At 42.9% G+C, this 26289-nt stretch overlaps 1 protein-coding gene across 1 annotated transcript in view; it reads right to left on the reverse strand.

Annotated features, from left to right (window-relative positions):
• Positions 1 to 26289, reverse strand: part of Cds2 (CDP-diacylglycerol synthase 2) — a 45619-nt gene extending 19330 nt beyond the window's left edge. The window contains exon 1 of the mRNA XM_051183327.1: positions 25952 to 26289. Coding sequence (XP_051039284.1) covers positions 25952 to 26005 — 54 coding nt within the window. The 5' untranslated portion in view covers positions 26006 to 26289. The remainder of the gene's footprint in view (positions 1 to 25951) is intronic.

Raw genomic sequence — 26289 nt, forward strand, 5'->3', positions numbered from 1 at the left:
GAACTGAGCCAAGCAGCAGGGAAAGGCCCAGTACAAGGTTATTTTTAACTTATCTCGCCTGTTGTCAAGGAGACTCACAAAGCCTGCTGGGTCCCCAGGCAGGAAAGGACAAAAACAGAGGCAAGTTCTGGGAAAGCTAAGGGAAGGATGCTAAGAACATCTCTGGCCAGGCACAGTAGCCCAGAAGGATGAGGCAGGGAGACTGCCCTGAGTCGGAGGCTTACCTGGGTCTACAGGCAATTTCAAGTCAGTCAAGGATGCACGTAATAAAACTGTCTCAAAAATGAAGTAAGTCTTCAGGGGCCTTTTATGGGCCTCAAGCCTGACATGACCTTCCCAAATCTGATTCAACTTCCCTTTAAAAGAAAGAGGTGTCCTGAAACACCAGTCAGTAAAAGAAGATAAAGAACTCTCACAACACCCTGTGCCTGCCATGACTACCAAGACCTCAGGGTGACTAGGATGAGAGACTAAGAAATAGAATAAGGCTGGAAGGGATAAGCATTTGCCTGCAGGGCTTCCTTATTTCATATGGGCAGCCCAACCAAAACCGAAGAATTCTTAAGCCAGTGTGTGACGTGTAACACATGCAGGCTACCTGTTAAAGCAACAATGTGTATGTATGTGCTCACTCTCCAACTAGGATGCACACAATAGAGAAGTGAGGGCCTCCTCCTCTACAGATGTTGTTATTTTATATGTATAAGTGTTTTGTTGTCTGCATGTATTATGTGTATCACATGCATACTTATGCCCTCGAAGATCAGAAGAGGGTGTTGGATCCCCTGCAAATGGGAGTTACATACAAATGGTTATGAGCTACCATGTGGGTACTGGGAACCGAACCCGGCTCCCAGGTTCTGGAAGGGCAGCACTGAGCCATTTTTCCAGTCCCCAGGTCTCTCACACATTTCTGAGAATGGGGGTGGTTTCATAGCACAAGCTTGCAGTCAGGCTGTCTAACTCCCATGCAGGAGGCAGGGAGTGTGGGAAGCAGGGTATGTGGCCACCAATGTCCTTTGATGCATCACTTCCTAGATGGGATCCTGACACCTGGGAGTCTGCTAACTAGGAAATCAGACAGTGTCTCAGCAGAGTGCTTGTGGTATCTGGGAGAGGACTGCTGAAGGTACTGTGGTCTGCTCAGGCCCAACACACTGTTGTTCTCTGGTTTGGGGGCCTGAGCTCTCCTCAGAGTCCATGCAATGCTGTTTTCTGTCTGTCCATACATTAGTAACTCTTCAAAATAGACTCCATGCCCACAATGACCCATCTCAGGGTCCCTCCTGAACCCATATTCAAGATCTTATAGAGAATCTCCTGAACATACACCACCCTCACCAACTCCCAGCTCACATGGACAACACACAGCCTGCCTCCACTGCTACTCAGTGCTCCTTGAGCCCACTCTTGCATCCATCCTGGACTGGCATAGATCAGTGAATGAGGAATAGGTTGCTCTCGAGGCCCCTCCTACTTGCCAGAACTCCCATTTCTCCCAAGGATCCCCATTTCTTTCCAGCCCCCCCCCCTTTCCCAAGAGCCTTCCTTCCTTCCTTCCTTTCTACTCCCCAGAGCCCAGAGCAGAGGATAAGCAGCCCCTTAGCCTCCACCCATCCTCCCATAGACCCAGAGGAGTAGGGATGCCAGCATAAACAGGAAACAGCACTCCTGGGCAAGGAAGGGAACCACCCCTCTGGAAGCCTTTTCCCTTATATTCACACAGACCCTTCCGGGAAAGTGGCAGCACTCTGAGTGAAGACACATGTAGAGTCCTGAACACCAAGAGCCCCGCAAAAGACTAGCATCTTCAGAGAAACTGTTCCTCAAAAAGTACCTTGACCAATCTTCCAGACTCTTTCTCCCCCCAAGCCCAGGACCACACAAGCCTCAGAACAACATAGAAGTCTAGCTCCAACAGAAAGAACTGGTGGAAGGAAGCAGAGGCAGGGGGTGGGCAAGGAAGCCCGTGTCAAGGTTTGGATTTAGCCGTGAAGGGACTTAGCATACAGCCTATGCTAAGTCATGCCTGCTACTGTTGTTGGCGTGCACCCTATTTCTTCCCAATCTCATTGAATTCTCGGGATTTCATGAAGGGCTGCCTCAAGCTCACAAAACCAGCCACCTTTTGAAGCCCCCCATGTGACAGAGTCTGACCTTTTAGAAGAAGTGTGGCTGGGGCCCGGGCTGCACAAGAGCCCTGTGGACTAGGGATCCAGATAGGTGGGATTCACTCATCCTGCTCTACACTCCATTTCTTTACCAGACACTGATTCTCTTTTATATCCTGCTAAAAATTTCACATTTTACCCCAGTTTGTGTAAGAAGAGCTAAAAACTGGAGCAAGGAAATAAGCAGAACCATCCATTAGGCTTTCACTCATTCCCAAGGGAACCTCAAGTGGTGGCATTTGGCACACTGGTCATTATGCTCCCCAAGCTCTCCCCTCTCTGGAGACCCGGCAGTCCAATCCAATTACCAAAGTGACTCCACAGCTTACAAGCTATCTTTTGCACTGCCGTATATGCAAACTGCAAGTCTCCTGAAGCAAAGACAGCCTAAGTGTAACCTTAGGGCTGAGTACCAGCCCTGCAATCTTTTTTTATTTATTTATTATTTATCTTTATTTTATGTGCATTGGTGTTTTGCCATGGGTGTCAGGTTCCCTGGAACTGGAATTACAGGCAGCTGTGAGCTGACATGTGGGTGCTGGGAACTGAACTCAGGTCCTTTGGAAGAGCAGTCAGTGCTCTGAACCACTGAGCCATCTCTCCAGTCCCCCAACCCTGTAATCTTTAAGAAGCCTTTGGCCAGCTGCCAGGGTAATCAACTCCCCCTTGTCTAGCACCCCGCTAGACAGAGGGTGCTAAAGATATGTCAGGATCCTGCATCCTTCTTGATGGGAAAGCCCAGTAGGTTTCCATCTGAGTTCTTACAGGATGAAAAGATGAATGCCTGCAAGTGTACTGTAGGGGAGTGGGGGTGTTGTTAGGAAGAACAAAGAAATACTTCTAGCCCTTTTCAATACTAATCCCATTTGACAAGCTCATGTGTCTGAAGAAAAGGTCAAAGATGAGTTTCCTTGAATTTGGAACTGTAGATGCAAAGTGCACTTCCTCCCTGCCCTACGCATATCAACAGGAAAGGCAGGCGGCATATAGATTTACCTCCAGGGTCAGGGGCAACCACAGGCAAGTGAACCCTCGTGAACCCCAGAGAACAGAAGCTTATAAATACACTCTTCATGAGCACACTGGCAGTCCTGAGGAAAGTGAGAGCTGGTGCTAACTGACCAAGTCTATTGTGCATGGAGTCAAGTCTTGCCTGTGGTGTGGTTCAGCAGCTAGCTGCTGAGGAATCAGAAAAGAAAGTTACAACTACAACTCTACTGGAGGATATGGCTGGCTTGCCCTTTCAGAACATCGGGAGAGTTAGGTAGTCAGAGTGACCACGGAGAGAAGAGCCAAAAGATATTGGTTCTGACACCTAGTTAAAAATACAGCATTCCAAAGTGCTACACACCGGAGTATCACTTCTGAGCCGTAAACAGAGCCACCCACCTTGTCCTCCAAAAGTCTCAATCAATACTGAGATCTACAGAAAGTGCACTCAGCTTCCCGAGATGAAAGTCATTACAGGCTCCCCTTACAGTAACAGCACTCAGAGAAAAGATCAAGTGGGGGTGCAGGTGAGCTTTTCAAAACCTAACCCACTGTAAGCCATTTCACCAATCCAGGCAAAAGTATTTCAAAGGGGTAAGGGGCATTTGCAGAGGACACAGCACTGAAGGCCGTGTGCCCCACCAGGGCTCCTGGAAAGCTGCACTGGGAGGTGGCCATATGCTTGCCTGGCCCTGGATTCACTCACCCCACTGATTACCCTCCTCCCTCTTCTCACCACTTCCTCCCAGCCATCTAAGCGGGCTCAATCATAAACAACATCTAAAGGTGCACGAAATGAATGCACTCTCCTCCCCACTCCACAGAAAACCTCAGGGAAGAACTATCCATGGCTGCACCCTTCCTCAAACCACAGCGAGTCAACTTCATCTAAGTCCACTAAGCAGCTTCCTCATCAATAGAACCTCAGCACTAAATCTCTCTGAACACTCCATCCTCATCTCAGCGGCTTCTAATACTGATGGACAGGTGGACAGATGGGTGGGCAGACCAGCAGGCAGAGGAAGGAAGGCGGGCAGGCAAGCTAGCTCACTCCTCTGGCTTCTAAGCAGCATACCCTCCTGGTTTCCCATCTCTATTCACGATATCTTAGCCAGCCTTCTCTTTAGCAGCTAGCTCCTCTTTCTCAGCTTATCCCTTAATTTGGGGGTTCCTTGGAAGCTTGTTCTACCATTAGACATGATCTGAGTAATCTCACTCAAATCAGACCTCCAACTGTCCTCCTTTTGGGGTGGGGAGACACCAAACCCAGGGTTTTGCACATACATGCTAGGTAGGCTTTCTATACTCCAGACATCAAATTTCTCTTCTTGACCGAAGGCATTTATGTCCAAATATCTCTCAGGGGTCTCCACAAATGCCTAAAATTCCCCATGTGTCCAAAATCAAATCCACCAATTCTACCTCCAAACCACCTCCTCTTTCTGTGTAACTTATCTGAGCAAACACCCTGAACTACCTAGTGTGAAACGTGACTCCTCCCTCAATCCTTATACCCATCACTAACTTTGTAAATGCTACCTCCCAAACTGCTTCCACTGCATCCTATTACCACTGACTCCTTAATTGAAGCTAGTGTCATCATCCCTCCTCTCATGTTGTCAACAGCCCAACTAGCCACCTTCCTCCAGCCTTGAACCCACTATTGCCCACGCTGATACTGAAGCAAGGAAAGACCAGCTAACCCCATGCCTCCCTAAGGTGGTCTGAATGGGTACCCCATAGTCTTGGGCATTTGAATACTTGGTCCCAAGTTGGTGATGTTTGGACTTGATTAGAAAGTGGCCTTTTTGGAGGAAGTAAGTCACTAGGGGCAGGGTTTGAGAATTTAAAACTCTCTCCATTTCCAGTTCACTCTTCCTGCTTCCTTTTCCCAGTTCAAGATGCAAGCTTTCAGCCGCTGCTCCAGCAGCCATGCCTTTACTCCACTATCATGGACGCTAGCCCTCTGGAACTATGAGCCCAAATAAATTATTTCTACTATGAGTGGCCTTGATCATGGTGTTTTATCACAGAAATAGAAAAGTAACATTCTCTTCCATCCTACACCTCTTGCAGAGTAGCCCAGTGTCCAAATACTGTGTCTAAACCCTTTCAAACTTCCTGAGGATCAGATCTTGGCCAAACTTCCAGCTTTGTCTCTGTAGATATTGTAAATGAGAGTTAACTAGTGAGTTCTCCAACAACCTAATTATGCACCTCAAGGCTTTAGAAAAACAAGAAGCTGATTCTGAAAAAAAGGCTCTGCCAGGGGACCTGAATTCAGTTCCCAGCAACCATGTCAGGTGGATCACACCATCACAACTCCAGCTCCTCTCCTCTCTATGCTGGAATTTTGTCTGGCTAGAGCTTGCACAGCTTTCATGCATGCTGTCTCAACTGTTGTGAATTCATATGTTCAACTACCCTGCTGTGTCCAGAATGTTTCCTTATAATCATCCACCACCTCTGTGGTGCTTACAATCTTTCCATCCCTCTTCTAACATGATCCCTGAGCCTTGGGTGGAGGGGGTGAGATGAAGATTACCCTGTTTAGGGAGGATCATTATACAGTCTCTTATTACCTGATAAGTGATTGGTCTCTGTTAATCGCCATCTACAGAGAAAAAGCTTCTCTGATGAGGACTGACCAACACACTAATCTCTGAGAATAATGTGACTTACCTACTGAGTACAATTAATAATGCCTGTATGAGCATAAGTAACTGGCCCATGAAGAAAACACATATTCACAGCAGCCATCAGTTGCCAATAGCTTCTCACCTGAGGGTGGAGCCTCATAAGCATCTCTATCCAGGTTGGAATTATTGACTGGCTTGAGCATGTACAGGTCTTGTGCAAGTAACCATAGCAACACTAAGTCCATGAGCTACAGTAAGCCATGCCATGTCCAGAAGATAGCATTTCACAGTGTTCTTCCCCGTCCTCTGGCTCTCTTACACTTTCATCTCTTCTTCAGCAATGTCCCCTGATGTCCCACTCACAGTCACTTATTCTCAGCACTCTGACCAGTTACAAGTCTCTGCATGATTGATGCCTACTGCAAAAAGAACATTCTCTGACCAAGACTGAGGACAGCACTATCTATGGGTTTGGTGGTTTGAATGAGGTGTCCCTCACAAGTCTTGGACAGTTGAATACTTGGTCCCCAGCGAGTAGAACTGTGGGAAAGGTTAGGAGATATAACCTTGTTGGAGGAGGATTGTCACTGGCAGCAGGTCAAAAGACTGAGCATTCCCAATGTATGCACCCTACCCCACCTCCTGCTTTTAGGCCAAGATGTGAGCTCCTAGCTCTTCCTGCCACCAAGTCTGCTCTGCCACCATGGACTCTAACCTTCTGAAACCATAGACCCAAATTAAAAGCTTTCTTTTACAAGTTGCTTTGGTCATGGTATTTCATCACAGCAATAAAGAAGTAGCTAAGATAATGAAAATAAAAATAAATATCTAGAAGACAGTTTGACAAATGCTCCTTTAAAAAAAAAAAAGATTAATTTATTTATTTAGTGTATATGCAAGTGCTCTATCTGCAAGTACACCTGCATACCAGAGGAGGGCATCAGATCTCATTACAAATGGTTGTGAACCACCAAGTGGTTGCTGGGAATTGTACTTAGGACCTCTGGAAGAGAGGCCAGAACTCTTAACTTCTGAGCTATCTCTCCAGCCTGACAAAAAACCCATTTAACAAGACAATAGTAATAGGTCATCTTCACCAGGTATGCATTCTCTCCTATAGGGCAGGCCTCCAATCCAATCACAAAGTTGATAATTACGACCATACTAGTCATGCCACTATTGCACCCAGGCATACATCTTCCCCAGGGACCTACTTAATACCTTTCAGCATTATAGAAGTTACCCAGCACCTAAGAAGTTCCTAGGTCAGATCCAGCAACCAACGTGTGTTGAGTCTTACCATCTAGTTATGATGGGTAAACAAAAGCAATGGCAGTAGCCTATGTTCTTTTGGGGGGCCTTAGAGCCTCCCTGACCAATGACTCATAGGAAGTAGCCTATAAGTAGCCTATGTCTAGCATTCAGATATTCATTTAATTTTTTGTTTTTAAGACAAATTCTCACTATGTAACCCTGACTACCCTCAAACTCAGGAGATTTACCTGCCCCTGCTTCCCAAGTCCTGTTATTAAAGGTATGCAATTACACTCAGCAAAATTTTTATTTAATAACCATGTCTTCAGGGAAGGCACTACCCACCCATGCAGGGTACCAAAGGTTCAAACTCCTTTGAAATTGTATATTGTGTCACAGTGTTAAAGGCTGACCATACTCACTACACCATCCTCCTCAATTTTATCTTCTGATAGTTTCCATAGAATGTTATATGCCTGTATTGGAAGTACACACCTTAAATCCCAGCATATAGAGAGGCAGGAGGATCTCTGTAAGTTCAAGGTCATTTTGGTCTACATAGTATTCTAGACTAGCCAAGGCTAAACTGTGAGACCCTGTCTCAAAAGAAAAAATAACAATAACTAATAACAATCCTATATGTATCTCACACATATAATTTATTATGCTTTACTTTTACATTAAGAGGATACTTTTATCACTTATATTTTATTATTAAGGTCATCACAAAAAGGGACTGCTCTATTCTTTCTTTATCTTGAGAGTTCAATGCTTTTACTACAGTGTGTCGACATATGTGTGTATGTCAGAGGACAATTTGTGGGAGTGGTCCTTCCTTCTATCGTGTAGATCCTAAAATCAAACTCAAGTCACAAGGCTTGGTAGCAAGTGTCTTTACCCACTGTGACATATCACTGGCCTGCAAATGATTTTTCTTAAAGATTTGTTTCTTGTTTTTTATATAAATTAGAAACAATCTTATTTTACATATCAATTGCAGTTCCCTCCCCTCCTCCCATGCCCCCTGCCTGGCCCCCATCCACTCCCCAGGGAGGGTGAGGCCTTCCATGGGGGTCATCAAAGTCTGTCACATCATTTGGGGGATGGTCTAGGCCCTCCCCCATGTATCTAGGCTGAGAGAGTGTCCCTTCATGGGGAATAGGATCACAAACTCCATTCCTGCACTAGGGATAAATACTGGTTCCTCTGCCGGAGGCCCCACAGACTGCCCAGGCCTCTAACTGACACTCACATTCAGGGGGTCTGGTTCAGTCCTATACTAGTTTCTCAGCTGTCAGACTTGGGTCCATGAGCTCCTCCTTGTTCAGTCAGCTGTTTCTGTGAGTTTCTCCAGCCTGGTTTTGAACTGGATTCCAGGAGTTTGGCTCAATGCTTAGCTGTGGGTATCTGCTTCTGCTTCCATCAGCTACTGAATGAAGGCTCTCTCTCTCTCTCTCTCTCTCTATATATATATATATATATATATATAATGAGATTGATGACTACCATATATATATATGGTAGTCATCAATCTCATTATAGGGGAAGGACATGTAAGGTGACCTCTCCACTATTGCTTAGATTCTTAGTTGGGGTCATCCTTGTGGATCTCTGAACATTTCCCTAGTGCCAGATTTCTCATTAAACCTATAATGGCTCCCTCTATTCTTGCTCTCCTCTATTCTTCCCCTGACTTCGTCCTGATCCCTCATGTTTTCCTGTCCCCTCTTCTTCTCCCCTTCTCTTTCTCCTACCTCCCCACCCCCATGCTCCTAATTTGCTCAGGTGCTCTTGTCCCTTTCCCCTTCTCCGGGGTACCATGTACATCTTTCTTAGGGTCCTCCTTGTTTCTTATTTATATGCATGTGTATGTATGTGCATGTGTGTATGGGTGCCCAGCAAGAACATGGAATTCCCAGGAGCCAGAGTTAGGTGAGCATCTAATGTGGACGCTGGGAACCTATTCTAGTCCTCTACAAGAGCAGTAAGCACTCTTAATCACTGAGTCATCTCTCCAGTCTCCAGGTATGTTTTGTAATAAATCAAATTTGTAAACCTTTTCAACAGGGTCTTGCCAACATCTGTGTGGAAGAGATACTGTTTAAGGACTGTTACAGTTCTGTTTCAGCTTTCCCAGAGGTAAAAGGTTCCCTCCAGGAGCAGCCATAAAATCTTGGGTAGTAGTGAACTGTTCTTTCCAACGTCAGCTAATGGACTAAAAATGAATACACAGACAAAGCCTCTTAGCATTTTCAATGGTTCCATCCTACCCTACAGAATGTACTTGTTTCTCAGACAGGGTCAAAAACATCTGTGCACATCTTAACCAACTAGACTACACAATGGAATGTGCCTTGAGATGCTAACACTTGAAAATGCTACCCTCAAAATAAGAAACACCTAGTTAGTCCAGGCATGGTGGTCACAAATCTATAAGCACTAAAGAGGCTGAGGTAGGAAGAGTATAAATTTGAGGCCAGCCTTGACTATACCGTGAGCCTGTCAATAACTGAATAGGAAAGGAAGAAAATAATAACAGACCTAGGCAGGCCTGGTAGCATGTTACCTGCTGTCCCAGCTATTTGAGAGGAGTCAGAGGTGGGAGGATCATTTGAGCTCAGGTTTTCCAAAAGCCTGGGCAACATAGGGACCTACAAAAGAATGATCTGCTATATTCAGTATAACTTCATTAACTCTTGACAATAATGAACTCCATGTTGAGAGGGATTTGATTTATTCACTGCTATATCCCATGTCTGCCTCCCAGATGATTCTAGCATGAATAAAGAACCTGAAAATTCAAGGCTGTTGGATTAAGTCTCAGCTAAGCATTAACAAAGCCAGGGAACATTTCCAGCCTGACAGTGTCCCTAGGTGCATACTTGAGCATATGGTATAGATATAAATACTTTGTTCTGGAACGGATTTTCATTTTATTGATACAAATTTAAGGTCAATTTTGTGATATGTATATTTCTCCTCTTGTTTAGGTATTATGTTTATATAGCTTATTTAAAAATGTAATGTATAATTTAGTACAGATTATAGTTACCTGTGATAGTCAAACTTAGAGTTAAGTTAGTTATATTTTCATGATGTATTTGAGATGGATAGGCTTTCTTCAAACCTTTCAAAGACCTACAGAATATGACATATGGTTTAGGTTTTTTCTTATCAGTGAGGCACAACTGCTCCTGGCAACACCACCTGCGTCAGAAAGGAAGATGGACATCAAAGAAATGCATTATGGAGTTTGCCTCCAATATGGCAAGACTACCCGTTTGGGCAAGATACTGCTCTTGTCTGGACTATTTGGCTTTATACTGTATAAACTAGACATGCAGGACCCCAGGAAAGTGACTGCTTATACAAGATGGACATTGCTACAGGATTCCTGCTTCATGGAAGAGTCTGCCAGACATTCTGCAGGACACAGAAAAAAGTGACTGACAAACTGCCAATACAGGTGGACAGTTTAAAGTTTCCTGCTTTGCTGAAGAATCTGTCAGACACACTATGGCCTATAGGCTGAAGATGAAACATTACAGAAGAACTTCGGGTGACTGACCAGGCAGTCAGTGAGTTGTCTCTGTCATTTCTAGAGTTTATATATTATCCTTATGTGGTCTTTGATGGAGTTGAAGACAGATAGTTATGGTTATAGTTTTCCTTAGTTAGGATTAAAGATAAGTTACATATAAGACTTTAGACTAAGACAAAGATAAGATACATGATAAAATATTTTCTTTAAATCTTGCTAAATGTTATTGGACTAAATATTGTTAACTGTGGTTCTCATTTGGTAACTGTTTTGTTATATATTTTTCTATGTTTAGGTTAAAACCCTTTTTTTTTATTTAGACAGAAAAGAGGAGATGATGGGAAATGTCATTCTACAAATATGTTTCTCTTATTGGTTAATGAATAAAGCCCCGTTGGCCAATAGGAAAGCAAGATAGGCGGGACTAGGAGACTAGGAGGACAGAGGAAGGAGGGAGGAGATTCAACATGGAGGACGAAGAGAGTAGAACAACACCGGGCCTTCTCTCCGGTAAGATAAGACCACGTGGAAATATTTAGATTAATAGAAATGGGTTAATATTTTAGACAGAGCTAGCCAATAAGAAACACTAGTAACTGGGGGAAAACCTATTCATAACAAAATGGCACGGCTATGGGACCAGGCAGGCGGGAAAACCCGCTCGTAACAGGAGCAGGAATTTCTGAAATAGACTATGGTACATGACCTCAGCAGCTCTCAGTGTACCAACTCCCAGAGAAGCTGGTTAGAAGTAATGGCCTCTCAACCAGAAAATAAGGAGGACAGGACTGCTGCACTGGGGCTTCCAGTAGGTATGCTAAGCCCCTGAGACATGGGCAGGACAGAAATCTCTCCAACATGCTATGCCAGAGAGGCAGGGAAGGCACTAAGCTTTTTCTGTATGATGACAGCCCATGCCATCTATGACCCTGCAGTAGCCTTCTATCCTGAGACCAGAAGACAAATGTCAAGAAAGCTTCCAAAACAACACCAAAGCAACAAGCAAATGGATCTGACTCATGTTCAAAGTGCTATTACCAGCAATTCACCAAAACTGTCTTCCTAATGAACATCCATTCTATAAGCACATTAAGAGGGATAAGCTGAGCATAAAACAAAAACAGCTGCAACTGACCTTCTAAACAAGACACTCTTCATCTCAGGAAGAAGATGACATGGGAACAAGACAAAAAGCACAAGCCATGTGATCCTGTCAAGTCATCCTGGACTTCATCTTTTTCATCAACTACAAAAAAAGAAAACCCCTACTTCAAGAATAATTAGATGAAACATGGCTATATTTTTGCCAAGTAGCAAGTTGAGACCCACTAAGTCTTGAAATTAATTTAGTGGGTCACAACTAGCCAGACACACACACACACACACACACACACACACACACACACACACACACAGTTCAAAGTTACATTTTTACCAATTTGGGTTTTTAATTACTGTGGTATGTCCAAACACTGAATGTTTGAACTGCTTGATTTTATTTCTTAAATCCTAAACACTTTTAAATAAAATACTGCAGTTGTGCTCATAAAGCATTAACACATATTTACCCAGTACTTTAGTACTAAAATATAACACTCACAGGCCAATTTTCTTTGTGCTTCACAATACTTTAGTCACCAACTCCTCCCTAAATCACAGGCCTGGTTCTCATTGCCCAAGCAGCTGTTAATCCTCACGGCTGATTTAGCACCAACTCAACCTCAACCTCCTAACACCGTCCAGCCATGTAAAAGGAGTTCATGACCGAGTCTGTAGGAAAGCCAAACCTGTGAGTCCAGCAAGGCAACTGCAGAAATCTAAGACAAGAACTAAACCTGAGACCATCTACTGAGAGGATGGCAGGAGATGCCACAGAAGCAAGGGGAAGAATAGACAGGAGACGTAGAAATGGGCTGGAAGTCCAAAGAGTTTCACAGAAAAAGCTGGATTGATTGGGGTCTCAGGAGCCTAAGGCTCTGTGGTACATCATTTCACGCTACTGCAGGATGCTCCTGCTTCCAGTATGCAAGCCTCAAAGAACTCTAGACACTTGTCAACACCTCCTCTCTACAAAATTGGATGCAGAGAAAGTGAGGGTTTTCTCTGAAATACTCACAAGGCTTCCTTCTTTGGGTGGCTCTTTCACCAAACCCGAGTAGAAAACTGACTTAGGAAGAGACATGTTCTGCAAGACCAAAGAGAATCAAGCCCACATACATGCTCTGAACCCTTCCCAGTCAATGTTTTCCTGGGACAACATACAGAGACAAACACACAAACTTCATGAAGATATCCTTAACATGTTCTCTGTCTCATTCAAAATATATACATATATCCTTTAACTCAAAACCCAGTCAACATTGTAAACGAATGCATAGGGAAATCCTCACAATAAATTTCACATAACATCAGAGAAATGATTCATTCTGCAAAGTATATGAAATTTCAAATGTGTAGTCCCCAAAGCTACTAACATTTTGAAGCTTATATTAGTAGTACGTTCTTTGAGCAATATGATGGTGAGGTAGTTTCCTTAAAAAATAGATAAATATTGAGGGGCTGGAGCGATGACTCAGCATTTAGGAGCACTTGCTGAGTTTAGTTCCCAGAACCCATTTGGGGATGGCTTTCAACACCTTGTATCTCCATCTCAGAGGAACCCACATCCTCTTGTGGCCTTAGGCACCCTCACTCATCTGACATTCACTTACACACACACATTTAAAAAAAAAAAAAAAAAAACAGGCCCAACATTTAATTAAAATGTCTTATAACACCTCTAGTTAAGTCTTTTCTTACAATAAAGTGTCACCCTTTTTTCAGCCTAGAGCTTGACTATCCAGAGTACACAGGTCAATTAAAGATTGACAGCAACATAGATACTAAAGGAACCCATGCCATCACTGTGATTTCACCCAAACCAGAAAACTGGGGAGCAAAGGGTGTGTCACCCTGCTCCAGATCCAATCCCACAGCTGCAATGATAGTTTATGCCTTTAATCCCAACACTATCCAGGAAGAGGCAGGGAGGGGACTCTATGAGTTCCAGGGCAGTCTGCTCTACACTATGAGCTCCAGGCCAGCTAATACTACATGGTAAGACTGTCTCAAAAAAAGAAAAAAAAAATTACGGAAAGTTAAATTCATTTATATTATAATAAATACCCAATATTAAAGAGCCAGAAGAGGGATGTACCTGTAGCTGAAGCTACTGGTAACACTGAATAGAGGACTTTCTGAGCCTGGGAATCCAGGGCAAACCTGAACACAGCAAGACCACACCTCTTTTTTTGGGGTTTTGTTTGTTTTGTTGCTTTGAGACATAGCTTCACCATGTAGTTCTGGCTGGTCCAGAACTACTATGTAGACAAGACTGGCCTTGAACTCATAGAAATTTGCCTGCATCTGACTTCCAAGTACTGGAATTAAAAGGCACACTGGCTTTTGTTACAACTGACTAAGACCTCATCTCTTCAAAAATATAAAAATTTGAAAAATAAGTATGAAATATACCTAATAACATCAATTATTTTTCTATATAAGTTTGATTGGATCAATATTCAAATAAAGTTCAGAAATAATTAATATTCTTTAAGTCTGTTAATGTAGTGAGTGGTTTTACCTTCCTACCATCTCTACCTTTCCCTCACACTCCCTGTCTCATGAGTGTGAGGGAAGCCATTTATTTACATAAGTACCCAGGCCATTACTCCAGTCATGTTTTTCAATGTATTCTTCTTTCCTTCAATTTCCTCTCAATTAGTTTCTACAACTAAAAGTTCCGATCAGTTGCATGTGGGATTTTTCTAAGAACTCTCCTCCATCAGAAGCTACAGAATATATCCGTCTACTTCTATGATAGCACAATAACTCTCATGCCATTAATTCAATGCAGCTAAGACAGCTCCATTACTGTTTTGGTAGGGATGGAGATTGAACCCAGTCCTAGCCACAGCTCTACAGTCCCCCAGTCCCTAATATTCTATCATTCCTTCGCCACTCTGTATAAAGGCAAACTTTCCCTAATCAACTATTTGGTTTCTCTAAAGTTCAGCGTGGTAACTAGCTTTAGGTTAACTTGCACACGATAGGGTCATTTTGGTTGGAAGAAGGAATCTCAATTAATAAAAGGCCTCCTTGTTGGGCAGTTCATGTTGCTGCCCTGTTTAGTTCCTATTCTTACTTCCCTCAGTGATGAGTGTGACCACAGCTGTAAATAGAAATAAACCCTTTCCTCCCCAGGTTGCTTTTGGTCATGGTATTTAATGACAGTAATGGCGCTCTAACTAAGACATGATACTGTTACTGCTGCTTTTTGTGGTTGTTGTTGTTCTGTTGTTTGTTTTCCTTATTTGAGACAGGGTTTCTCTGTGTAACCCTGGCTGTCCTGGCTGGCCACAACTTAGAAATCCACCTGCCTCTGCCTCCCAAGAGCTAGGATTAAAGGCATGTGCCACCATCCCCAGCAACTTTTTTAAAATTTGATTTAAGATTTCCTTTTATCATTTTTTAACTTTGTTTATATGTATCTATGTGTGGATGTATGCCAGAGGCCTCAGATCTGTCAGAATTGGGATTACAGACAGTTGTGAGCCACCTCATATGTGTGCTAGAAACTGAACATGCTCTCTTCAAGAGCAGGATGCTGAGCCATTACTCCAGCCTCACCTCCAAAATAAAACCTTAAAAAGAAGAGGGGGGAAGGTAAGAAACTAAGACAGCAGGAAAAGCCAATTGTTACCAAGTCTGATAATGTGAATTTGACCTCCCGGAACCACATGATGAAAGAATCAACTCCTGAAAGCTGTCCTCTGACACCGACACATACACCATGGCTTGTAACATCCCATAAAGTAAATAATGACAATACTGTTTGTTTGACTTTTGAGATTGGGTCCCTCACTATGCAGGTGCTCCTGTACTGGAACTCACTATGTAGACCACACTGACCTCAGATTCCCAGAGATCTGCCTACTCTGACTCCTGAGTGCTGGGATTAAAGACATGTGCATCACATCTGCTTAGCAATAATGTTTTTAACATTTAGCATGGGACTGGAGAGATGGTTCAGAGGTTAAGAGAACTAGCTGCTCTTCTAGAGGGCCTCAATCAATTCAATTCCCAGCAACCACAAGGTGGCTCACAACCATCAATAGTGACGTCTGGTGTCCTCTTCTAGCATGCAGGACCCTATATATGTAATAAAAATAAGTAAAATTTAAAAAAGAAATGTATTTTTTAAAAAAAAGATTTAGTGCTATATAAAAATAAGAGCATCCAACTCAGATGAAAGTGTGCTTTTTGTTCAATGAACAAAAATTATATGTATAGCAACTTAAAAAAAAAAAAAACTACTGGGGGTGGGAAGATAGTTCAGTGGGCAAAGGTGTTTGCTACCAAGCCTGATGACGTGAGTTTGATCCCCTGGAATCACACGATGGAAGGAAAGAACTGCTTACAGCAGATAATCTATGATCACATACACAACATGGCATATTCCACCCATACATAAAGAAATGTAAAACAAAACAAAAAAAATTGTATGTGCATGCATGTATTAGTGTGGGTGCTTGTATATGTGTATATATGTGAAGGCCAGAGGTCAATTCAAGTGTCGTTATCAGGAGACATTCACTTTGTTTTTGAGACAAGCCTGCTATTAGCCTGGAGCTTGCTATGTAAGCTAGGCTGGCTGGCTCCAAAGAGTCATCTGTCTCTACCTCCACAGCTCTAGATTACAAGGTGAGCCACCATGTCTAGCTTTTTTGGATGGGTTCTAGATACCAAACTTGGTTCCTCCTGTTCATATAATTACCAATTTGATGACTAAGCTATTAGTGATGTCCCCATCCCTAAAATAAACTTATGAATTTAATTAAATGTTTGATTTGTATAGCTACTTTATTTACCTATATACCCAAAGTCAAGTTAAAAAGAAAATTCTCTGGAGAAAATGGAGAAGGAAAGAATGCCTTGTAACAATCAATAAGCCATCATTCCCAGCCCACTGTTCAGATGGCAAATTAGTACAGTGCTACTGTATAAAACAGGCAAGCCAAGCCCCAAATCTGCATTGTCACTGCCAGGCTATCATACTTCTCCTGAAAATCAAGAAGCAAGTGAAGAATAGATTACAAACACATTGTGGAATCTATGAATTTCCTATAGAAGGAAATGCATTCACTGTATCAAGGGCTTAAACAATGGACATCCTTTTCTGGGTCACTGACTCTAAACAAAAGAATCTTCCAAGTATATCATGAAAGAATCAGAGTTTAGTGGTGTTGTTTGTTAGCCACAGCACTCATACAGCACTACTTATAATAGGCAAATATTTAAAACAACTTAAATTCTTAACTAATTTAATAGACTAAGGCTCAGTACACAACACAATGGCCTATTGTTATTAAAATGATTGGGGGGTGGGGTGGAGAAATGGCTAAGTGGTTAAGAGTACTTGCTGTTTTTGCAGAAGACCCGAGTTTGGTTCCTAGCACTTATATGGCAGCTCATAACTTCCTATAACGCCAGTTCTAGGGTATCCAACACCCTCTTCTGGCTTCTGCAGGTACTTGCACACATGTGGTATATAGGCACATACACATAAAAATAATAATTTTTCTAAGGTTAAAAAAAGATGGTGAAGGCCAGCACAATAGTTTATAAAAGGAATGGCACCAGTCAGTCACCAAGCCTGGTGGCCTAAATTAAGTATCCAGAACCCACAAACAGGAAAAAGCCAAATAAATATAATAAAAAATGAATTTTAAAGATGCTGAGGAGCTGGAGAGATGGCTCAGTGGTTAAGAGCACTGGCTGCTCCTCCAGGTGACTCAGGTCCAACTCCCAACACTGACAAGGTAACTCACAACCTTCTATAACTCCCCTTCCAAGGAACCTGACACCTGTTTTGGGCCTCTGTAGACATCAGTCACACACTTAATGCTCAGATATATACATGCAGACAAGGCACCCACACACTCAAAAATAAATACAAGTAACTAAATCTTCTTTTAAAATATACTGTTAGAAATCAATATTCAAATCACATTTTTAGAAAAATGGGAAAACCATGGATCACAAAGTGGGGTATACACAAAACGCAAGAATGTGTCTAAAATGAAATGGGGTCCGTGTGTGTGTGTGTGTGTGTGTGTGTGTGTGTGTGTGTGTGTGTGTGTGTTGGTACCTAAACAGCAGAATTCAGACTTTTCTTTCTTTTTTGGTGCTTCTACAATAAGTATCTTTATCTTCATCTGTTTCTTTATAATCATGAATAAGTTTACACAGAACCTAGGACACTGCTTCCATCAGCACAAAGAGGGAAGCTGTCAATTACTCCAGTCTCACAGCTACCTGCACAGGAGCTGAGCCACGGTTGGATCTCTCATGGGTTCACAGACAGATTTTATTCTGACATGTACACATTCATTTGTTTCTATAACATAGGTCTGAATCATGTCCAGTAAACTGGGATTTAAACAAGCCAAAGTAGAAGAGGGTAACGATGAAAGATACTTCAGAAGTTGGAACTAAGGACCAAGATCAGTGACACAAAGCATCCAGCAGGAGGAGGCACCAGAAGAGACAAAGGAGTCTATGCCTTTGTTCCATAATCCACAGGGTAACTTCTGAAGAGCTGGAAGATGCAAAGCCTAGCTGGATTAGAATGGCAGGACTGAGAGCCCATCCCCAAGGACCAGAGGATGCTCAATGGGAAGTGTTCACAAAAGCAAAGGTATCGAGTTCTGAACTACTGGAAATGTGCCAGGGTGGCAGGTCAGAAATCCAGGAAACACTTGATAAAACCTGAGTCTTGGACTGGGCAGAAGAGCAGAGGAGATAAAAAGGCTAGTAGATTTCTTCTTAATAATTTAGAATAATTGCGCGCGCGCGCGCGTGTGTGCGGGTGTGTGTGTGTGTGTGTGTGTGTATTCGTGCAACCAAGGCACACATATGGAAGTCAGAGGACAATTTCTAATAGTCAGTTGTCTCCTTCCACCAAGTGGAAACCAAGGAATAAAACTCAAGATTGTCAGACTTGATGATAAGTTTATCCACTGGATCAGAAGACTAGCAGAAGCCAAGCCTGAGTAACTGAGGGATCCATGGTTCTAGCTGAGGGGAAAGGAAACTAGAAACAGGGTCAGCATAGAAAACATGACAAATTGAGGTATGAGACAAACCAAGTGTGCATTGCTGAAAGGACCAAGGAATGCATTCAGACTACTGAAACCACAGACTAATTAGGAAACAAGATGGGGAAGGCACAGTTCTAAGAGTCACTAAGTTGGGATGGGAGGTGTAGGTGACAGGCATCTCTCCATATCAGAGATTCAAATACAAGTATAGCCTGACAATTCTAGGTCCCAAAGGCTTTTCCAACTTCCAGCCCAGTCTTCAGGAACACTCAAGATGGCTCTGTAGGGACCCTATTACAAAGAGGTTGTTGATGCCACAGGCATCAAGTCAAAAGGACACCTGATCTTGGCAAGACAGGCCAGGCCTTTCCACAGGTACCAGCCCTCAGGAGCTCCACAGCTTACCAAGAAAGGGGTGTGTCTCTGGAAAAACATGGGCAAGAATCTCACAGTACACCCTTCCCTTCAAATCCTGACTTATCAAGCACTGCCACTTAAAATAACACGATAAAATTTAACTTTTTTTCCCAAGGTCGGGCAGCTCTGTGGACCCAATGCCATCCCTACTGCTGGATAAACAGGAGGTCAAAGATCAGTGACTGGCACAGGGGAGGTGGTTAATTGGGAGGGGGAGTATCTGACCAATCCCCCAATAAAACAACTACTAGAACAAGACTGGGAAAGCAGAAACTCTGCTTAATGCCAGGAACAAATCAGTATTCATTTAACAGGACTCTGGCAAACTTAATAGTCAAGAGCCCTAGTCTCTTTTCCAAACTGGAGGAGTGGCTGTACTTTTTTAACCCCACAATCTCTCATTCCTGCTAGTGAAGGACTAGAAACCATCACAGCACAATTGCAGAGAAACAAGCTGTATGAAGGAATCTACTCAGCATATATAACCTCAGAATGACAGACAACTATAAAAACCAGAAATAAGGATAGATGCTTTCAAACAATCTAAAGAATGATTATTTGCACTGTGAAATGTATAAAAAGATTCACTTTCAATGAGTTTCTCAGCAGGGGACAGTAACACACACCTATAATTTCAGCATTTAGGAAGCAGATGCAGAATGATCAAGGCTAGCTTGAATTACATGAGACCTTGGCCTAAGAGATGGTGACCTGAGTTCAAACCCAGGAACACAAATAGTGGAAGAAGAAAACTGATTCCACAAACTTGTCCTCCAACCTCCACACTTATAGTAGGGTGTTTACCTGCCCCCCCACACACACAATATTTTTCTTATTTTTTTAAGTGCTAGGGGATATAGAATACTTGAAGTAGTAACCATTATGGCCTTGGTTAGACCTCCTGCACAACCAAAACCAAAAACAATTATTTAAATCAGAAAAAAAAAAAAGATCACTGAAAATCAAACTGGCTGTGATATAGGTCAGTTGGTAGATGATCTATCTGCCTAGCATGTACAAGGCCCTGGGTTCCATCCACACATGTCAGCACACACAACTGGAATTAAATTGTAGTACGATCTAAACATACTGACATCCACCTCAATCAGAGCCACAGTCAACGTGCACAGCTGACTAGAGAGAGAATGTTCTGGAACATGCTGGACACTGATAATAACTGACGATGCTAGAACACACAGTTCAGATGCTTAGTCATGCATGGCCAGCACTTCCGCTAAGAGCCTCACACACTGCCCTATGTGGCCAAGCCTAAACAGGGTTCCACTCAAGGATGCCTCAGTGGCTATTCTCAGGGATGGACTTCAAAATAAATATATCAGAGAACCAATCACTAAGAACTGTCTAATCTACTTTCTCTTTTGTTGTTGTTTTGGTTTGGTTTGGTTTTCAAGACAAGGTTTCTCTGTGTAACAGCCCTGGCTGTCCTGGAACTCACTCTGTAGACCAGGCTAGCCTCAAACTCAGAGAGATCTGCCTTGCCTCAGATTCCCAGTGCTGTGATTAAAGGCCTGTGCCACCACCACTTGTCCTGGAGAAGCTATCCTGACCAGGAATAGAACCAGGGCCACAGGGGTAAAAGTGCTGAACCCTAACCACTAGACCACCAGAAAGTGTTGTATTTTCTCTTTTTAAAAAAAAAGTCCTCCCCTCATACACACACACTTACCATATGCACTGAAGCCTCACTTGCTTTCACATTTTACATTTTAAAGGATGATTTTGCAACTTTTTGTTTATAACTACATAAGAAAATTAGGCCTCAAGTAGTGGCACATGCCTTTAATCCCAGCACTCGGGAGGCAGAGATCTTTCTATTCAAGGTCATCCTGGCCTATATAATGAAATCCAGGACAGCCAGGAATATGTAGTGAGACTCTGTCTCAAAAAAATAAATTAAAAGCTGGAGAGATGGCTTAGAGATTAAGAGCTCTGGTTGTTCTTCCAGAGGTCCTGAGATTAATTACAGCAACCACATAGTGGCTCACAACCATCTGTAATGAGATCTGGTGCCCCCTTCTGACCTGGAGGCATACATGCAGGCAGAACACTGTATACATAATAAATAATTAATAAATCTTTTTTTTTTTTTTTAAGTTATAGGATAAAGAAAACTAGATAAAATTTAGGCTTCTTTTTTTTTTTCAAACTAAAACATCAATATAGGAACTTGTAAATTGATGCATTAATCCTATATCCTTAAAGGAAGCATTGTGCAACATGAGAGAAAAACTTCAATGACTTTACACTATCACCCCCTCTACATCTAACTAGCTATGTTACTTAAGGAAATATACAAATACATGCAAAGTATTTTGAATAAATTGGCTTTGTGGAAAAAATAATTTTCAAGTAGTCATAAATTGGGAAGCAGATGAGTCTATAAAATAAAACAATATTTTACCAACATAAATACTAGCAAGAGATGATCCAATGGGTAAAGATGTTTACTGCCAACCCAATGACCTGAGTACAATCAGGGTCCTACAGGAAAAAGAACCTGTTCCTGCTAGTCCTCCTCTGACCTCCACAGTTGCTAATGCACACCTCACAGTTAAAAATAAATACATACATACATACATACATACATACATACATACATACATACACACACACATACATACATACATACACACACATAAATATTGGAAAGTTTTTAATAGACCTGTAATGCAAGGTGTATGAGAAACAAACCTACCTTTTCCCCACATAGTCTAGAAGCTGTGGTAAAGCCATGGTTTTTCAATTCCCCAATCACTCATATGAAAACTTTTTTAAAAAGAAGTAACACACAGGGCTGGAGAGATGGTTCAATGGTTAACAGCACTTGTTGCTTTTCCAGAGGACCAGGGTTCAGTTCCTAGCACCCACATGGCTGCTCACAACCATCGACAATTCCAGTTCCAGGAGATCTGATGACCTCTTCTGACTCCATGGGCACACGTGGGAGTACACATTCATACATGCAGGCAAAACACTGATACATATAAAATAATCTTTTTAATTATAAAAATAAAGATAAATAACATAATTCTGTTTCTGAAAACTTAGTTAAGCTCTTAAAAATAAGATTTCAGTAGTTTATTCTCAAAATCTACCAGAAAACCATATTAATTATTCAGGAGAGTCTTCAAGTATATTATAGCTAATGCTATGGAAGAAGATAACTATAGCTCAGACCTGGTGGCACAAGCCTGTAGCCTATCTATTCTCAGGGTGCTGAAGCAGGAGAAACTCAACTTCAAAGGCAGCCTAATCAACTTAATGACACTCTCTGACAGTAAGAGAAACAGTAAGAGGACTGGAGCTCAGTGGGCTCAGTGGTAGAGCACTTGCCTAACATAACAGGCTTGAAGCCCTAAGATCCACTTTCCCTGGTACTGAGAGGAAGACTGCCCATACTAAACCCTAGTGCTCCTTCTACAATTAAAGTGTGTCATCTGAGCACTGAAAAATCCATCAAGAAAATGAACTCAAAACAGGTCATAGAAGGCCAAAGCATTATTCTACACATAACTTGAAGGTTTACACACATGCCAAGACAAAATACTAATAGTAATAATAATGATGATGATAATTTAAATCCTATAAAAATCTATTTTAACCAGCAGCAACAGTAGCTGACATGTTCTTTGTGTATACCCTGTGTACACACTGAATCCAGTCAAATGACTGGAAGCATATACAATTTCACCACCTATGATTCAGGGTTTGACAAACTGACTTACAGAAGTAGCAAGTGGCAGAGCAGAGGCATACGGAGAATTATCTGCAGTTAAAACTCCCAATTCTCCCTTCTAGCCAGGTGTGGCATATACCTGGTATACCAGCCCTGGGAAGACAGAGACAGAAGGATTTCCAATTCAAGTCCAGCCTTCAATACACAGAAGCAAGCCTGAGACCAGCTTGAGTACCAGTAGGGAACAGAAGACCCTGTTTCAAAATAAATAAATAGACAGATAGATAGATCAATAAATAACTTGCTGCCTATCTATACTAACTTTATCCATCCAAAATGGAAACCTTTGAAACAACTAAAGCTGTGGTTTTCATACCATTTCAGCACTAAGTAAAGCAGAAAACCCAGAACCTTCCATTTAAGTTAGTAACAAAAGTCTCCTGAAATGTCAAACCAATCAATTTTAGTATTTTGGTCCAGGTTTCATCCTTCTGCTTCCTAAATTGTGCTGAGAAAACATGACCAGGCAGCATGGAACTGTGCTAACAACTTAACTTCCAAGGGTCTTAGTTTGACAACTGCTTTGGGGCTCTAGATCCCAGAAAACATTTCCTTATTAGCAACTGGCTTTGAGAATACCGTTCTAGGATGCTAAATATAACGAAATCCTCCTGACCTTTATAAACACATTCTCCAGATTATTTTGTAAAGTGGGGATTGTCTATTAACAAGACAGTTTTGCAAACACAGTTTAGCAACTGTAACATTTTGAGGAATCTTTCAAAATTGTTCTTTAAAGAACTGACCTGAAAGCTGTTCTTTGGATTCTTGTACTATGAAGTAACACAGTTCAAATTCCACAATTCATTTCCCTTAAAAGGCAAAGAAACATAAATAAAAATAATATTTTAATTAAGATTTTTTTTCTTAGCCAGGCAGTGGCAGAGTATGCCTTTAATCCTAGCACTTGGAAGGCAGGTGGATGGATCTCTGTGAGTCTGAGGCCAGCTTGGTCTACAAAGCGAGTTCCAGGACAGCCTGTTACACAAAGAAACCATATCTCAAAACACACAAACACATACATACAAATTTACTACATATATTCATCAAAAGAAAATAATGCATCTCACTGTTTCCTAGATGTACTTTTTTTACTTTTGATTTTTATTTCTTAAATCCCATTTTTATTTTATTAAAATAAATTTTATTCATTTTTAATACTTTTTATTCTATTAAAAATCCCACACATGACAATTTAGATATAATAAGTAATCATTAGCCTGCATGAGCTAATTGACTACTTTTAAGCAGAATGAATAACTGCTATATTTTAGGGAGCATACATCTAACAGACCTCCCAACCACAAGCCTCTTTCTATGCACACATGATTTAAATGCACTTGTAATTACTAAGGCTGGACAGCTCCTCAGAGCCTCTCTATATAAAATATGGATGTGAATGAAAGAATTAACTGACACTTAATGTTTGGGGAGTGGAGCCAGAAAGCTAGGTGGGGAGTGTAAAAACTGCTTCACCTACTAACATTATATACAGTTGTTTTGTCTCATCTAGTTATTATAGCTAACTTTGAGAGAGAGAGGGGGGGGGGCTGTATTCCACCAACTATCAGGCTTTTTTTTTTCCCCAAAAAACAAAGTTTCTCTATGTAGCCCTGGCTGTCCTGGAACTTGCTCAGATTTACCTGCCCTTGCCTTTGCTGGAACACTGGGACCAACTCGTGCACCACAACACTCGCCCCTCTAGGCCTTCTTTCTCTTTCTTCTCTCACTTCTCACACCTCCTTGGTCCAGAAAAAAGTTATTTAAGCCCTTTATCTTCCATCTAAAACAGTCTTCCTAGTAAAATTCCTGTTGGCATGCTGTCACCAAAGCTTGTTCTTATTTCCTTCCTGATGTTCCCTCTAACCAATTTAAACAGTCAAAAGGTACAAGCTGGCTGGGCGGTTCATGCCTTTAACTCTAGCACAGGCTAGGCAGAGATGGATGATGTTCAAGGCAGCTAGCAGGGCTTCATACAGAGATTCTGTCTAAAACCAAACGAAATTTCAGGGGCAAAAGTGGATGCTGTAGGCTTATTGTAAAAATAAATAAATAAATAAAAAGGTCCACACTTTTCATCGGGAGGCAGTGACAGGCAGGCTTTTCTCTGGGTTCGAGGCCAGCCTGATCTACAGAGCGAGTTCCAGAGCACCAGGGCTAGACACAGAAACCCTGTCTCGAGCAAACAAAAACATACTAAACTCTGTCAACTATTAATCAGAGGAAACTAATACTGAAGGCTGGCTAGAAACCATCAGGAAGAACCCTTATTTCCCTATCAGCTTGTGGGCCTAATAAAATCATCAGGTCCCTAGCTGGCAACCCCTGAATTAACCAGTCTGCATCACTCTGGTCCAGGATCCCTTAGTCTGTCCGCACATAACTTAACCTCACCACTGCTAAGTCGAGAAGCGCAAATGCTATCTATCATGCAACGTCCACAAGTAACACAACCACTCTCCACCTTTCTCAACTTCTCCACACAAACCTTGCACTTTCAATCAAAGGAGCGGCCCCCACATTGGTTGTGTCCCTGCCAAAATGGCCTCCTCCTTACCTTCCTCCTTTACCCCATCAAAGCCCACACTTGGCGCAGTAAACAAACCCACCATTGGAAAGCACACACCTGCTCATTAACCGGACGCCACACCGCGTTAATCAAGGCGCCTCCCTGACATATTTAACGTTTTCATCAAGTTCAAGAAAGGATTTTAATCTCCCAGGGGACAAATGCTATGGCCTGAGTCTCCCCGCTCCCCAATTAACAGCAGCATTTTTAAAGCGAGAGGTGAGGCTACATCGCCCTCACCGGGTCTGCGGGGTGTCCAGTCTCCACACCAGGAAGGCCTAGGGAAGGCGTGGACCCCCTCCCTCCCCAGAGCTCACGCGCTACTCCCCGAGCCGGCAGGCGGCTGTCCCCACGAGAGGAGGACGCCCGCCGACCCTCTGCGCAGCTCAGTCGCGGCCTGGTGCCGAGGGCCGCGACAAAGGTCAGAGGGCGAGGCTGCCGGCGCGCCCCCCGCACTCAACGACGCCTCTACCTTGTCCTCGGGCGGCGCGTCCTCGCGGACAGCCCTCTGCCGTAGCTCGGTCATGCTGGGGACCCCGGCACGACGTCACCCGGGGCGAGCAGCGCGGTGGCAGTGGAGATCGGCTCAGTGCGCACGGCCTCTCCGCGGGCCCTAGAGCCTCGCAGCCCCGCAGTGCTTCGCACAGCCCCTGCAGCCGCGCCGCTAGCCCCTAGCCGGTCCCCGCCCAGCACCGCTGCCGCCGCCCTTGCTCGGAGAGCCGAGGCGCTGCCTCCCTAGCGGCCGCACGCTCCTCCTCCCGGGAAGCTGTGAGCCAGCGCGCACGCGCACCGCCGCCATCTCGGCCCCGG

Source organism: Phodopus roborovskii, unplaced genomic scaffold (assembly GCF_943737965.1).
Source record: "Phodopus roborovskii unplaced genomic scaffold, PHOROB, whole genome shotgun sequence".
Classification (NCBI taxonomy): domain Eukaryota; kingdom Metazoa; phylum Chordata; class Mammalia; order Rodentia; family Cricetidae; genus Phodopus; species Phodopus roborovskii.